Source organism: Moschus berezovskii, chromosome 4 (assembly GCF_049115385.1).
Source record: "Moschus berezovskii isolate FMDL1 chromosome 4, NW_MosBer_1.0, whole genome shotgun sequence".
Classification (NCBI taxonomy): domain Eukaryota; kingdom Metazoa; phylum Chordata; class Mammalia; order Artiodactyla; family Moschidae; genus Moschus; species Moschus berezovskii.
In genome coordinates, this window is record NC_142463.1 from 20,240,845 (window position 1) to 20,256,178 (window position 15,334).

The 15,334-nt window shown below is 39.4% G+C and overlaps 1 protein-coding gene across 5 annotated transcripts in view; it reads right to left on the reverse strand.

The window, feature by feature from the left end:
- Window positions 1-15,334, reverse strand: part of GPBP1L1 (GC-rich promoter binding protein 1 like 1) — a 63,419-nt gene that overhangs the window by 3,491 nt on the left and 44,594 nt on the right. For 4 of the 5 annotated variants that reach the window (XM_055403706.2, XM_055403707.2, XM_055403704.2 and 1 more), the window contains exons 6-10: window positions 8,927-8,999; window positions 7,162-7,355; window positions 1,552-1,581; window positions 1,278-1,418; window positions 681-839 (exon numbers count right to left, since the gene is read on the reverse strand). In XM_055403706.2, coding sequence (XP_055259681.1) covers window positions 681-839; window positions 1,278-1,418; window positions 1,552-1,581; window positions 7,162-7,355; window positions 8,927-8,999 — 597 coding nt within the window. The remainder of the gene's footprint in view (window positions 1-680; window positions 840-1,277; window positions 1,419-1,551; window positions 1,582-7,161; window positions 7,356-8,926; window positions 9,000-15,334) is intronic. The other variant, XM_055403708.2, reaches the window with a different exon arrangement.

Here is a 15,334-nt window from a genome sequence, read left to right on the forward strand (position 1 = left end):
TACCGATCTGGACTAAGGAACCAATGTACTAAGCTTTTAAAAAGTTCCCTTTCCTAAACTTCTTCGCAGCTAGGAGTGGCTATTTGACAGCTGCCCACTTAAAATGTAAGTGGAAACTGCAGGGGTGGCTTTTAAGAAAGCATTTTAAAAAGGACATCTCTCTTCTGGTTTTTGGCTCTATCCTTTCCCTAATTAGAAAGTTTTTAGGAACACAAGTACCCTAGTCCAAAGTGACCAGTCACAAGTTTCCTGATACTATAGATGCCATTACCTCTTGGACTAGGAACCTGCTGCAAGATACAAAAACAAAAACCCTCTTGTTATATGGTTCTGTTTGTCATATTTTCTTCCATTCCAGTTAAATATAATCCTTAAAAAAAAAAAAAAAAGTTTCTATAGTTTACCAACTTCTTAGAGCAATGACCAATTCAAGACTCAAGCAGTGCTGCCCTGTTTAAGAGCACCAAGTCCCAAGGCCACCACGATCACTGAAATGAGCCCTAATTTGAAATATGCTGAACAAAGAACTGAGCTCACTTTTATCACAAGCTGTTACTCCTATAAACAAATCTCTGTACGTTTTTTAAAAAAATGTGCCATATCTTTCTCTCTTAAAAACAAAAGTACATATATAACGCAGAAAAACACTTATGTTGCCCCAGAAGAACCCACAGTCTTACATCTTCCAACTTCTCACACTCTCTGCTCTCTGAGAAGTCTCCATTCCGGTCATCCTTCAGAGTCTTCAGGAACTCACTCTTCCTGTCAGTAGTTCGGCGGGTCAACTTGGTCAGACGAGAGGAGCTGATCTCAATCGGAGGAGTGGTGCTGGCGGGGCTCTGGGCAAACAACACAAATAGGTTGTTCCTGGCAGTAAACGTAAGTACTGGGATTCTCTAGACCACTTCTTCATGTTACTGGTTTCCTGAACCTGGCAGTCTGTTTATTACTGTCTTTTACCAAAATAAACTATCCTTTTCATTTAAACAGAGTTCAGTTCTGCAGAGTTTTTACAGTTAAAACCAGATGGTTTAAATAGCACCTCTCTGATCTTTCTTCAGAGGCAAGCCTAATGCCAGTCTAACACAGGCCAAAGACCCTACCCAGCTACCGCCTATCTTTGGATGCTAATGGGAATTACCAGTAAAGAAATGACTCTGAGCTAAGAATAGCTATAAAGGAAATGAAGTTAGAGCTATACATACCACACCACTTGTCTAAGTAAATGGGCAATGCAACTTCAGAATAAAAGGCTGCTTTCCTTTATCCTTACTCACCTCTTTGGGAGAGCTTAAAACTACACCACCAGCCAGTACTACTGGTTTGGTAACAGAGATTGGACTGGTAAAAGCAGACTCTCGGCTAGAGGAAAGGGGTCCTGATTTGTGTTCCATTCTGTTAGCTTTCCACGCACTGGCCTAAATAGGAAGAAAGAACAGTCAGTCAGAACAGCACACAGACAGAAGCTCAGCTTGTAAGATCACAAAGCAAAGAGTGAAAAGTTATGTGGGAATATTATGTGGAATGTTATGTGGGAATGTGAAAGCTCACCTGTCTCAACACATTTGGGCGGTATACAACCTTGAAGGGAAAAGGTAGATAGGAATCAGAAAAGCCATGGCATATTAACAGGTACAGAGAGCTCTAGTCCAATAAGCCTGGGAGATGCTAGGCTGAATATAGTTCCACAACAGTTCTCATTCCTTTGTGAATTTATCAATTATTTCTCCTTTGTATCTTTAACCTCCTATTAAGCTGAAGCTGGGGGGCGAAATTGGAGAAGGAAATGGCAACCCACTCCAGTGTTCTTGCCTGGAGAATCCCAGGGATGGGGGAGCCTGGTGGACTGCTGTCTATGGGGTTGCACACAGTTGGACATGACTGAAGTGACTTAGCAGCAGCAGGGGGGAAAAAAGATCTATTTTCCTTTTTACTACCATCCTTTTATTGCCAAACTTTTCTGCACAGGTCAGTATCTGTTTTCACTTGCTCATTATTACTATTTAATTCCCTGTAACACACACTTCTATCCCCATTTTAATAAAACAGCTCTTTCAATGAGTAAGCAAAAATTTTTGTCTTCATACTACATTCAAAAGCCAGCTTTAAAAAGTCTGTTTTTGTAGAAATGAGAGATTGCACTTTACCCATCTTTTCTGAACTCTTTTCCCTTTTTTGGGCTTCCCTGGTGGCTCAGATGGTAGAGTCTAACTGCAGTGCGGGAGACCTGGGTTTGATCCCTGGGTCGGGAAGATCCCCTGGAGAAGGGAATGGCTACCCACTCCAGTATTTCCTTTCCAATTCCCTGACCCTTCATTGTCTTCTCACCTCATAATTCCTTCAGTCTTTTCAGTGGGTGTAGGCATACTCAGCGGAGAAGGCAATGGCACCCCACTCCAGTACTCTTGTCTAGAAAATCCCATGGGCGGAGGAGCCTGGTAGGCTGCAGTCCATGGGGTCGCTACGAGTCAGACATGACTGAGCGACTTCACTTTCACACATTGGAGAAGGAAATGGCAACCCACTCCAGTGTTCTTGCCTGGAGAATCCCAGGGACGGGGGAGCCTGGTGGGCTTCCGTCTATGGGGTCACACAGAGTCGGACATGACTGAAGTGACTTAGCAGCAGCAGCAGGCATACTCAGTACTCGCCAACTGGAATCTGTTCCCAGGTGAACTTAATTAGAAAAACTAGTTATTTGTAATTGTCTAATCATTTAAGTTGTTAAAATCATGTAGCTGATAATATGACCCCTAAACTCTCACCTGAGTTTTTATAAAGACCTCCATCACTTGGCTTTCGTCTTGAAGTCCCACCGCTTCCTAACTACCTGACATCCATACTTAACCACCGGTCTTGCCCCTACCCCCCCCCCCCTTTATGGGTAACAGTTCCTCTGCCTGCAATGCCTCACCTACTTGCTCCCTAACAATCTCCTACTGTTTTAAAACTACAGTTTGTTGACTACTTAGGACCTGCAATACTATATTCCAAGCAGAATGGCAGGAAGTCTGACTCCAAAACCAGAATTCTCATCTTCCTCTTTGTATATCCTTCATCAAGATGCAAAGTATTCTGGGGCAGTGTAAACAGCCCTAGCTGAAGTCAGACAAATCTAGCTGAATCCTGACTCCATAATTTTTTTTAGGATCTGAAATAGTTCAACTGGAATTCCATCACCTCCACTAGCTTTGTTCGTAGCAATGCTTCCTAAGGCCCACTTGACTTCGCATTCCAGGATGTCTGGCTTTAGGTGGTTATCTGGGTCATGAAGATCTTTTTTGTATAGTTCTTCTGTGTATTCCTGACACCTCTTCTTAATATCTTCTGCTTCTTTTAGGTCCATACCATTTCTGCCCTTTATCATGCCCATCTTTGCATGAAATGTTCCCTTGGTATCTAATTTTCTTGAAGAGATCCCTACTCTTTCCCATTCTATTGTTTTCCTCTATTTCTTTGCATTGATCGCCGAGGAAGACTTTCTTATCTTTCCTTCCTATTCTTTGGAACTCTGCATTCAACCTCACATTGCATAATTTTCTACATCCTAGGATTAAAATAAATATTTTATGCAAAAGGTCTAGTGAATGTCCTGAAACATAGTAAGATGTCAACAAATGGTAGTTCTTCCTTTCTTTGTCACCTCAAAACCCAATTCAAATATGACCTCGTCTGTAAAGACTCATGAGGACCCTCTCCAGGAAGGCAGTACAATTATTTTTCATATCTGTCTCTTCACTATATCTCAAATGCTTTGAGATTATATTTGTGCCTCTAATGACATATAGCTTTTAAATACAGATACTTAATGTTTAATAACTGTTAAACACATAGAGAAAATGAATGGATACATCCACATCTGCCTATTAGTCATCTCCTCTCCCCCTAGTATCCTACGTTCAAGAGTCCCAGAACCACTCACATCAACTTTTTCCTGAAAACTCTGCATTCTTTCTTCTCTAACTTCAGTGAAACGGTTCCACAGCTATCCCAGTTTCCGGGGGAAGAATGCTCAGTGTCCTGTTTTCTTCCTCTCATTTGCTTCCTACTGTGTGCCATCACCACCCTTCTTCTCTGTTCACTTGCATCACACATTCCTGTTCAGGCTTTACTACCTTTTGCAAAGGCAGTTAACAGCAGACTTTACACTGGTTTTCCTATCTTCATCTTTTCTCAACTCAATTCTCCACAACAGGGCTAAACTGATCTTAAGCTCTGTGTTATGACTTTTCTCCTTGTCACGTCTTCACCCACAGAAGATCTGAGACCCCTGAGGCTATGACTTTGTCTCACTTATTTTCTTATTCTTCTTCTATAGTTTAACATAATGTTTGCAGATATCCCCAATGAAGTAACACTTACGAAGACTTTTTAAACTCTCAAAAACCCTTAAAAGTCAGGCACTATTACCTTCATTTTATATGATGAAGTTGAGGTTCAGAACATTAGAAACTTGTTCAAGGTTGTATTATAAAGAAGGAGTTAAGTTAAAGTCCTGCTGTTAATTTCCATGCTAGGTTCTTTCTCTATAGGAGGTGCTCTCTTGACTGAATTCACATTCTTTCCCTTCTGTATCAAAGGAAATAAATATTCTAAACCCCTTTTAAAAATAACAACACTTGTCAATCAAGTGTATTCTTTTCAGGTCATGTTCCTTTAATGACCTTTCAAGTAAATTTAAAGTTGTCCCCACAGGCTTCTTCCTACAGATGTTCTTCATCCTTTCACTTAACTTTTCTAGCACCTATATTGTTTCCTGTTACTGTCAAGTTTCAAACGTGCCACTACCTTCATTTCCACCCACATAACTATAGAATCCTCTGAAATCTTGTTTTTCAGCCTTACACTACTCTCCTAAAACCTCAACTCAGAGTCACCAAAAACTTTCTAACTGCTAAGGCCCAAACCCCCTCTTTTCAGTCATTGCCCTTGTCATAAGCAACTGACAAATGCTGACAACCCTGGCTGCTATCTTAAACTCACCCTCGCAGATGTGTGACAGCATACCATTTTTTCTGAGTACAATTTCTGAATCCTATTAACTATGTTGTTATTTTTCTAATATTTATTAAATAATAAGTATTTCCCCAAGTCTTATTTTCCTATTCTTTATTCTTCTTCTATCTTCTTTCCCTTGGTGATCTTCTCTACCCTGAAAGGCTTCATTATCACTAGGATAATGACCATGAGTTCTGATATTTTTCCAGTACTACCAGGCAATTAGAATGGTTCATTCATTATCCCTCAAATGTGCCCACTTTCTATTTTCAAAACATTTTACTTAAACACCTCTTCTAATCTGTAGTACTTTCCAGACTTTTTCCTGACTATCTAAATCTTGACTATCCTCTAAAAATCCGTTCAAATTACATTTTTTCAGTAAAATTTCCCTTGATGGTTATAGTCTAAGCTGATCGTGCTTCTCTGAACAATGTAAAGAGTGTTTTAATTTAGTTGTTCCCAAATCTGTTTAAGATTTGTTTCTAGGATTTGTTATTTTATTTCACATACAATCATATGACCTTATACTGTTGTGTCTTATCATCCCAATTAAATTTTCAGCTCATGGAGACTCAGGACCAATGATGTACTTCTTTGTGGTGCTCTTAAGCACAAAACAAGTGTTTTGAGTCTTAGTCGTGTCCAACTTTGTGATGCCCCATGGACTGTATCCCACCAGGCTCCTCTGTCCATGTAATTTCCCAGGCAAGAATACTGGAGGGGATCGCCATTTCCTCCTCCACGGGATCTTCTGGACCCAGGGATTGAACCCACGTCTCCTGCACTGGCAGATAGATTCTTTACCACTGAGCCACCAGGAAAGCCTAAACAAGTGTTGGTGCATAGAGAAAAGTGAATTAATGCTCACTAGTATTTTCTCTCAATAACACAGTAAACTCTGTTTCCTTACAGTGGCTAGAATTTATTCAAGCAATTATTGTGTGCTTTTTTGAGAATGCCAGGGATACAAACATGAAAAAGACCTGAAGCCCTTATGGAGATTATACCACGTGAAGAAACAGATGCAATAAATACCATGATTAGAGACAGAATGCTATTCAATCAGCTACAAGGCTTAATTAGATCTTTAGACCTATGTGATAGAAAAGGATTCACAGAGAGGAAGACATAAACATGAAGGAAAATCTCCTAGGTAAGAGAAAGAAAAGGCAGTAAAATATAAAAGATAGATTGGGCTTAGACTATATAGAATTATACATGCCAGTGCTAAGGAGTCTGGACAATGTATTATAAAATCAGTGGTTGCTAAGCTATGACCCATGGGCCAAAACTGGCTTGAGGCCTATTTTTATATGACCCATAAACTAATAATGTCTTTTTTTCATTTTTAAAGGGTTGGAAAAATAAAAAGAGTATGTTACCAAAAGGTCATATGTTATTGTGTGACCAACAAAGCCTGAAGTATGAATTATCTGGCCCTTTACAGATAAAGTTTAGCCTGCCAGGCTTCTCTATCCATGGAATTCTCCAGGCAAAAATACTAGAGTGGGTTGCTATTCTCTTCTCCAGGATATCTTCCCGACCAAGGGATCAAACCTGGGTCTCCTGCATAGCAGGCAGATTCTTTACTGTCTGCCACCAGGGGAGCCCTAACTTATCCAACCCCTGCTATACTGATGGTATGGGATCACTAAAGGGACTTAATGGGAAAGGATGTGATATATTCAGACTGCTTTAGGAGAACCATTCTGACAGTTCAGTTGAAGATAAATACAGAGAGATGAGGCAATAGAAGGGTACACTGAAATAATAAATGTGAGATGACAAAGACGTAGGATATCATAGAGGAAATAACTGACAGAGACTTTGTAACTGCTTGGTACAGGGGAATGAGTGAGGAGGGAGAATGAAGCAGCAGCCATGGTATTCAGCTCACTGATAGATAAATGCTGTTATTATTAATGAAAACAGGAAATCAAGAGAAGCAGGTTTGTAAGATGAAGCTAGAGTAAGAGAGGCCTACTAAACATGTAGTTGACAGCAGTGGAGAGTCTGGAGACAGAGTAAAATACTATACATATAAGTTAATGGTACCAAATGAATATCTGGTAAGTGACTCAACAGGAAAAAACAAACTTACTAAATTCTTATTCTCCCACCTCTGCTGTATAACATTCTGAAACTAATTCCAAATCATACCTTGGATGGAGGTGGTACAGGCTTAGGAACCAGGTTCTTATAGACACTTGGAACCATGGTTGACGATTTGTTTCCGTTTGCATGGTGAGATCCTGGTGAGGTGAATGCAGCAGAGAAGGCAGCGGCAGGATCTTCTTTGGAAACTTTTTTGATGACTAGCATTTTGGAGGGTTGCTTGGCACTAGGTGGGTTTTCTGTGAAACACAACAGTGGAGAGCAAAAGAATGTCAAACTTTTTGGTTAACACACAGCATAGTTCAAATGAAGGCCTCACTTTCAACGAAGAGCTAAGAGTTGTGACTAAGTGACAAACATTTCCTGGTGTGCACTTCACAGATATTCTCAAAAGTGACACTACTCAGGAACCATAAGAAAAAGGCAGTATGTCAAACACTTGATTCTAAATTCATACTCAACCAAAAAGCCCGAAGATGTCAGCAATCTTTCAGGCGTATAACATGTCTCACGTGTGGTGTGATCACTCAGGCATATACCAAATAAGAATATATCCAAGGGTAGCAACTGCTGTCAGCATGAGAATAGAGAGAATAGAGCAAACTGGAAAAAGGAGTCTGCCATGGGACCTTCTGATGAGGTGAACTAGAGCAAAGCTATTCATTAACAAAAGGGAAGTGGTACAGCAACTGCCCTTAATCCTGTAACTCAGAATCCAAACCCAGTATTTAGATAACACTAATGGCAAGCCACTCCAGTACTCTTGCCTAGAAAATCCCATGGGTGGAGGAGCCTGGTAGGCTGCAGTCCGGTCGCTAAGGGTCAGACACAACTGAGCGACTTTACTTTCACTTTTCACTTTCACACAGTGGAGAAGGAAATGGCAACCCACTCCAGTGTTCTTGCCTGGAGAATCCCAGGGAAGGGGGAGCCTGGTGGGCTTCCGTCTACGGGGTCACACAGAGTCGGACACGTCTGAAGTGACTCTGCAGTAGCAAAGCCTTCCTAATAAGATGCCTGGCTACTGAATAAGATAGGAACTAGGAGAGTACAATTCGTAAATGCCAAACATCCCAATGCCACAGGATCAGGTTTGGTTTGAAATACACTCATTTGTCTGATAACTTTTTATAAAGCTAGTTATTCCCAACATATACATATAAATGTGTGTATTTATAGGTTTTCCCCTACTTACACAACAATCATCTTTTATAATTGCCAAAAACAAGGACACCACCACCAGTCAGCAAACAGAACCTGGCTGAACAAAATGTTCTACAGGAGGTGGTATTAATTATATAGCCTATCAAAGAATACTTTAGAATTCATTTACTTAAAATCTGCTTTCAAATTCAGGGTTCTACAAGCTCTCAATTGTCTTTATTCTGATTCCACTACCTTTACATCCCAATGGTATTTTGGGGGCGGGGATGGGGTGGGGGCAGAGTAACAGTTAATAGGTGTTAGGTGGCTCAGAGGTTAAAGCGTCTGCCTTCAATGCGGGAGACCCGGGTTCGATCCCTGGGTCAGGAAGATCCCCTGGAGAAGGAAAACAGTAACCCACTCCAGTATTCTTGCCTGGAAAATCCCATGGACGGAGAAGCCTGATAGGCTACAGTCCACGGGGTCACAAAGAGTCGGACACGACTGAGTGACTTCACTTACTTACTTACTTACTTACCATGTGCAAATGGATGAGATGAGAAACCAGAGATAAAGAAACAAACAAAAAAAGAGAGAAAGAAACTTTTCTCCTCTCCCTGCTAAGATAAATTTTAAGTTTTGCCTTTAAAATGGCAAATCTACCTACCCCACACTCCAGAAGGGGTCCCAATAGGTCTGCATGGCTGATTCTGTTTGCCAGCTTCTGGATTCAAAGAAGGCTAGGAAAAAAGAGTATATTAATGGTTGATACAGAAAGCTAATCATTTCAGCACTTTTTGCAAAGTAGCCTTCATCATGGAACCTATCAAATAACTATTTATCAGCAGCACTTATTTAACACTATATTCAGAATTAACAAACAGATATGTTGAAATGCCAATCAATAGGTCTTATATTAATCTCAGGCTCTTGTGGTTTTCATTTCCTTTAATATAAGAGGATTAAAAAAAAAAACACACTGTGCAAATTCTCATCTTCCTATAGGATATATATGCCAACTAAGGAGAAAGCTGAATGAACAAGAAAGTAGATCACTTTTCTCAGATTTAAAGAGCACAATCTGGTCAGTGAAATGTGTAATATCCACAGCATTTTTAGTAAGATGGCTTTAGGGCAGACGCACATCATGTGCTAGGGACTGTGCTAGGAATTTACAAAGGCAATTAAGAAGAAACCTTATCCCCACAAGGGACACAGCTTCCTACAAAGATAAACTTGCAGCCAAAAGTACAATAAAAGGTTACAGGTGCTATGATAAACGTTCACATTAGGGAAGGAGTACTAAGGAAGGAATAGTCAATTCTACTAAAATGAGAAGTTCTATCAGAAAAAGTTTCATTAGAGGAGTCCTTAATGATGAACTCCAAGGCTGGAAAATGGGTGATATCCAGGAACAGAATGCTCAAAGAACACCAAGACAGGAAAAACATGAAAAAAGAATCAAATATCCAGAGATCTGCACACAGTTCAACATCAGTGCTAGGGAATTAGAGGACCTTTCTTTGGGGAAAGAGATGTCTGGCAAAATAGGAAAGTGCCAGATTGTGGAGCAGTTTTAAGGGAGGTTGAATCTTATTCTTTAGGAATGGGGATCCATCTCTCATGAAGAGTTAACATGATCTGATCATTAGTTTAAAAGTCTGGTAGCAGCTTGAAGGATGTATTTCATGGCTAGTATACTATTGAGACCAATTTCATAGTCCAGAAAACTATGAAGGTGACATGAGTAGAGGAAGAGATGACAGGAAGGATCAAGAAGTATTAAGAGCAACAGACTCAATAATGAACTGTACAGGGAGTTTGAGGATGACATTGGTGTCCAAACCTCAACTTTACAATCTGGTACAGAGCAGGAAAATGGCCTTTGAGCACAAATGACCATGAGACATTAAACAAACAAACAAAAGAGACAGATGCTCAGACTTGACTACAGAGTCTCTGAATCAAAAGTCTCCAGGAGTGGGGCCCCAGCAGGTGTGTTATTTTCAACCTGTCAAGAGGAGACGGACTGGCATAAAACAAGCACAGACAGAATCTTAACTATTAACTCAGTATACGAAGGGACAGATCTGTGACAGAAAAATGACAGGTAAATACACTTCTCTGAATGGAATAGTATGGGCAGAAGGAATCTACATAGAAAAAAGCTGTATATTCTTATTTTAAATAGGCCTGTATTCTTCATATTCTATCTAGGGGTCTTAGAAACACTGACCTATTTAGTTGCTATCTTTGATCCCTTTCTACTAATTTTTTAAAATAGTAAAATATAATAGACCCAGAAGTCTGCATAAAACAAGTGGGCAAAAAGTTCTTGTAATCACCACTGAGTTTAATAGAACATCACCAGCCAAACCAGAAACATTTTATAAGCTTCGTTAAATAGAAAACAAAACCAAAAAACACTTCTTCCCTCTCTAAATTGTTTTGTCTCCAAAAAACATCTCTTAATCTCTAAGTTACCTGAAAAATATCTTATATCTCTGCTTTTCCTATAAATTAGCAGTCAGTTCTAGAGGCTATAGGATCCCCTCGCCCATTCTTATTCTGGCAACTACTTGCTGGTTTTGTGTTTTCTCCTTAGGAGATACCTAATGTCTGGCTGTGCTTCTGTTTCTGTGATGTTGGCAGACACTGATGCTCATAACCTGAAACTATTAACTCACTACAAGCTGTAATACAATGATCTAATTTTATCATCCTTTCTTTATAAGCTAGTATATATACTTCCACAATTCAGTGGTAGAATTCATATGGAAAAAATAGAATACAAGCTTGTTTCTAGGGTGGGGTATCATTGTGAACTCACAGCTTTAATCATATTTAATGTTATTTAAGGGCTTCCCTGGTGGCTCAGTGGTAAAGAATCTGCCTGCCAATGCAGGAGATGTGTGTTTGATCCTTGGGTCTGGAAGATCCCCTGGGGAAGGAAATGGCAACCCACTCCAGTATCTTTGCCTGGGAAATTCCATGGACAGGGAAGTCTGGCAGGCTACATACAGTACATGGGGTTGCAAAAAGAGCTGGATATGACTTAGTGACTAAACAACAATGTAAATCAAACACTTGAAATTATTACCCTTAACTGATGCATGAAATATCCCATGTTTGGCCGGTGGGAACTTCTTCAGTTTGGCTTCTGAATCCTTTTGATACAAGCCTAGTCACCTTTATTTCTTTGCTATGTAGTATAACAAAATATTCCCAGCTTATCTTATAAATATTCTGTCCAGAAATAGCATTTCAAGACCATGATCTGGGCACTAGGGACATTGTTATGGTACTGGTCATTGTGTTCAGTACTTTTTAGTGGACAGAGCCTGGAATTGCACAAACATGTGCATATACACACATTTTGAAAGATGAAATACCTCATGGCTTAGTGATATTTCCAATTCAAGTTGAGTGCCTTGGGCTTTTTACTAAACATCTTCTATTTTCTATCTGTTTTTCCTTTCTTATACCTCTGATTTTCAAGGACACAAAATATAGAATATGCATTCAGTTAGTTTATCCCATATTACAAAAATCTCAGATAACAGTATCAACATTACAAAACAATATGATTAATAAAATGTTCTTACAAAATGTTCTTACACACTGTTTGTTTGTGACCTTTATAAATGAAGGTAAGTGTGACAGAGTATAAAATGCTTGGCTCACATTTTCTTTGCTTGAGTATCCAGTTGATTCACTGACTTGGGTTATAAAGCTTTGTTGTCAGAGTATATCTGATTTTTTTCCCCCTAAGTCACTTGTTCTTTGTGTCTTGAAATACAAAGGATGACTGGTCTGGCTGTCCTTTCAATTTGTAGTTTCAAGTCTTACTGTATTTCATGAAATTATTCTTGAATTACACTTTTTAGCACTTACATTTTTCATTGTTATTCTTTTTTTTGAAGGGAAAGCTTTTGGATTTTTTTTTCAAATTATTGCACCTCTTTTTTTCAATTCTAAATTTCACTCTATTTGTTTCAGCTTCATTTAAAGTTTCCTTTATCTTTTAATTCTTGAAAAACACTACTGTTTATTGTCTTATGCTCCTTGTTTAGTCTTCATTTTTCTGAACTTTTATTGTTTCTTTCCCAAGTTCTAGCACTGTGAATTTTTCTGGTTATGTTTTTCTTGTACCATTTATTCAAATTCTAAAATAGCAGGTTATGGTTCCTATCTGTATTGTGCACATCTTGCAGGTGTACTTTGCATGGTCTATTGAAATGATATTCTGTTCTTTACTATTTTGATCCTTTCATGTTCCATTTTTATGTGATCAATTTCTGTGAATGTGGATCAAGATAGCTTTCTAATATCACTCTTTATAGCTCTCTCTTCCGTTGTTTTCATGGAGTGCTCAAAAGGACTATGGCATACTTTCTTTGATATCCTAGCTCACCAACCCCTCCCCATGCCTTTTATATGAACCTTTTCTTCCCTTTGTCTCTATAGTCTGTCTCTGCAGCTCAGTCTGGATTCTATTTCCAACAGTTTTGTTCTCAGTGAGGGGCTTTGTTTTGGAAGGGAGCACTGGCTAGTTATGATTAAAAGGGACAGAACTCTGTGCTGGTTATCATTTTATTGCCTCTTGGTTCCAGTCATCCTTTCTGCTTGCTCTATGTAAATTTATCTGGGCACTTAAAAAAAAACTCCCTTTGTTAATTTGCTGGCATGCTAATTTTGTCAGCAGACAGCAAGGAGAGACTTTGCTTCCTGTTCCTATGTGCTTACTCAGCAGACTCCTGCAGCACCCTGCTCCTACTCTAAGCCAGGTTCTAAAGTGCAAGTGAGTGCTGACTTGAGTGGTTTGATAGCACGGACATCTCCCACGAACAGCTTTATGAGGTATTCTAAAGGGCATATTTCCAGTATGTTCCCTAAAGAAGCACCTTACCAACTGCTCTGCCATTGAGTGAACCAAATTTCCAACAAGGTCTCGATCTCAATCTTGGGAGTGGTGATGGGGCAAGAGAGCACTCTTGGGCACTCTATTTTAGCCCTAGGGTTAGTGGCAGCTCCTTGTATCTGCTAATTCGTTACAGAATTCCTTAGAATTCTGTATATTTTAAAAAATATTTATTTGGCTGTATCAGGTCTTAGTTGTGGCATGCAGGATCTTCATTGCGTCACGCCAGATCTTTTGCTGCCTGCCACGCATGGACTTTAGTTGCAGAGTGTGGGCTGTCTAGTTGTGGAACACAGGCTTAGTTGCTCCACAGCATGTGGGATCTTAGTTCTTCAACCAGGGATCAAATTTGCATACCCTGCACTGCAAAGCTGACTCGACCACTGGACCACTAGGGAAATCCCAGAAGTCTGTCTTCTTTGTATTATTTAAGAGTTCTCTTTACTTCTTGCTAGCCAATCACTCATTACCCCATCTTGTTATAGTTCTTTATATTAACTTTCCTTGTTCAAATTACTCAAAGATTTCTCTCTCCTAATTGATTCACTTAGACTCTTCAAATCTTATCCCAGAACACCTCTGTATTTACTAGTTTTGGAGATATAGAAAACTACCCCTAATTTCTAGCTGCTGTTCTCAAATGTTCTCTAAGCTTTCCAGAACAATTCCTGGCCCTTATGAAAATCCTGGAGTTGCTCGATGCCCTACTGTTTCCTTCAGTTTCTCCTGCACAAATGCTAATACCTAATTATCATTCAAGTTTTATAGCTTTCAGTCATTTGCCCCTATGCTGCAATACCTCACTTTATTTTGTTGGAGGTGATGTCCATGTAGTTTCTGGCTCTTCAATCCTGTAATTTCAGACTTAGAAGTAATACAAAGAATTCCTATACATCATGCATTTAGAGTCTCATGTCTCCTGCTTGGCAGGCAGATTTTTTACTACTGACACACCTGGGAAGGCTGTTCTAGGATGTCATAGATGGAATCATGCAGTATGTACTCTACTGTGTAAAGCTTCACTGAGATTCGTCATGTTTTGTCCAGTCATTCTTTTTTTATTACTGAATAAACAGTCCATTAAGAATGCATCTGCCAGTGCAGAAGGCACAAGGGACTGGGTTGGGAAGATCCCTTGGAGTAGGAAATGGCAACCCACTGCAGTATTCTTGCCTGAAAAATTCCATGGACATAGGACCCTGGCAGGCTACAGTCCATGGGGTTGCAAAGAGCACAGCACAGTATTAAGTAGTCCATTACATGATTACACCACATTTTTTCTATTCCTGTTTCTACAGACATTTAAATTGTTTGCTGGGAATTCTCTGGGAGTCCACCTATTAGGACTCCATGCTTTCACTGCGGAGGGCCTGGGTTCAATCCCTGGTTGGGGAATTAAGATCCTACAGGCCACATGGCATGGCCACCAAAAAAAAAAAAAAGAAGTTTCCAGTTTTGTGTTATTATGAAAAAAATTACAATAAATGTACACAGACTTCCATTTCTCTTTAGTAAATACACAGAAATGCAGTACTGGGCCACCAGATTTATGTTTAATTTTCTAAGAAACTGCCAGATTTTCCTTTTCCCATAATAGCAGTACTACTACACACACCTCCAGGAGAGCTCCAAGTACTCAAAAATGTCACCGAATTTAGTGTTTTCAGACTTTTAAATATTAGCCAGTCTGTTCAGCAATATCTCATAGTGGTCTTAATTTAAATTTCCACACTTCCTTTATGACTAATGACACTGACCATTTTTTCATGTGCCTATTGGCCATTTTTATATCTTCCTTGTGAAACATTTGTTCAAATCTTGTTTATAATTTTAAAATACTGATTTGTAGGAGTTACTCATGGGCACAGGCCCCTTTTCAAATCTATGTTCTACAAACATTTTCCTGAGTCTGTGAGATAAGCAGCAGTCCTAAGTTTTGATGAAGTCCAATTTATCAATGTTTTCCTTTATGGTTAGTGCTTCCTAGGTCCAAAGAAATCTTTTTTAAAAATCCCCTATGTGAGAAAGATATTCTCATAAGTTCTCGTCACTTCAGGCCTTACCATAGGTCTATAATCCATCTCAAATTCATTTTTTATATGCTAAGTGATAGGAGCAGAGAAGATATATACCCATACCAATGTGTGTGTGTGT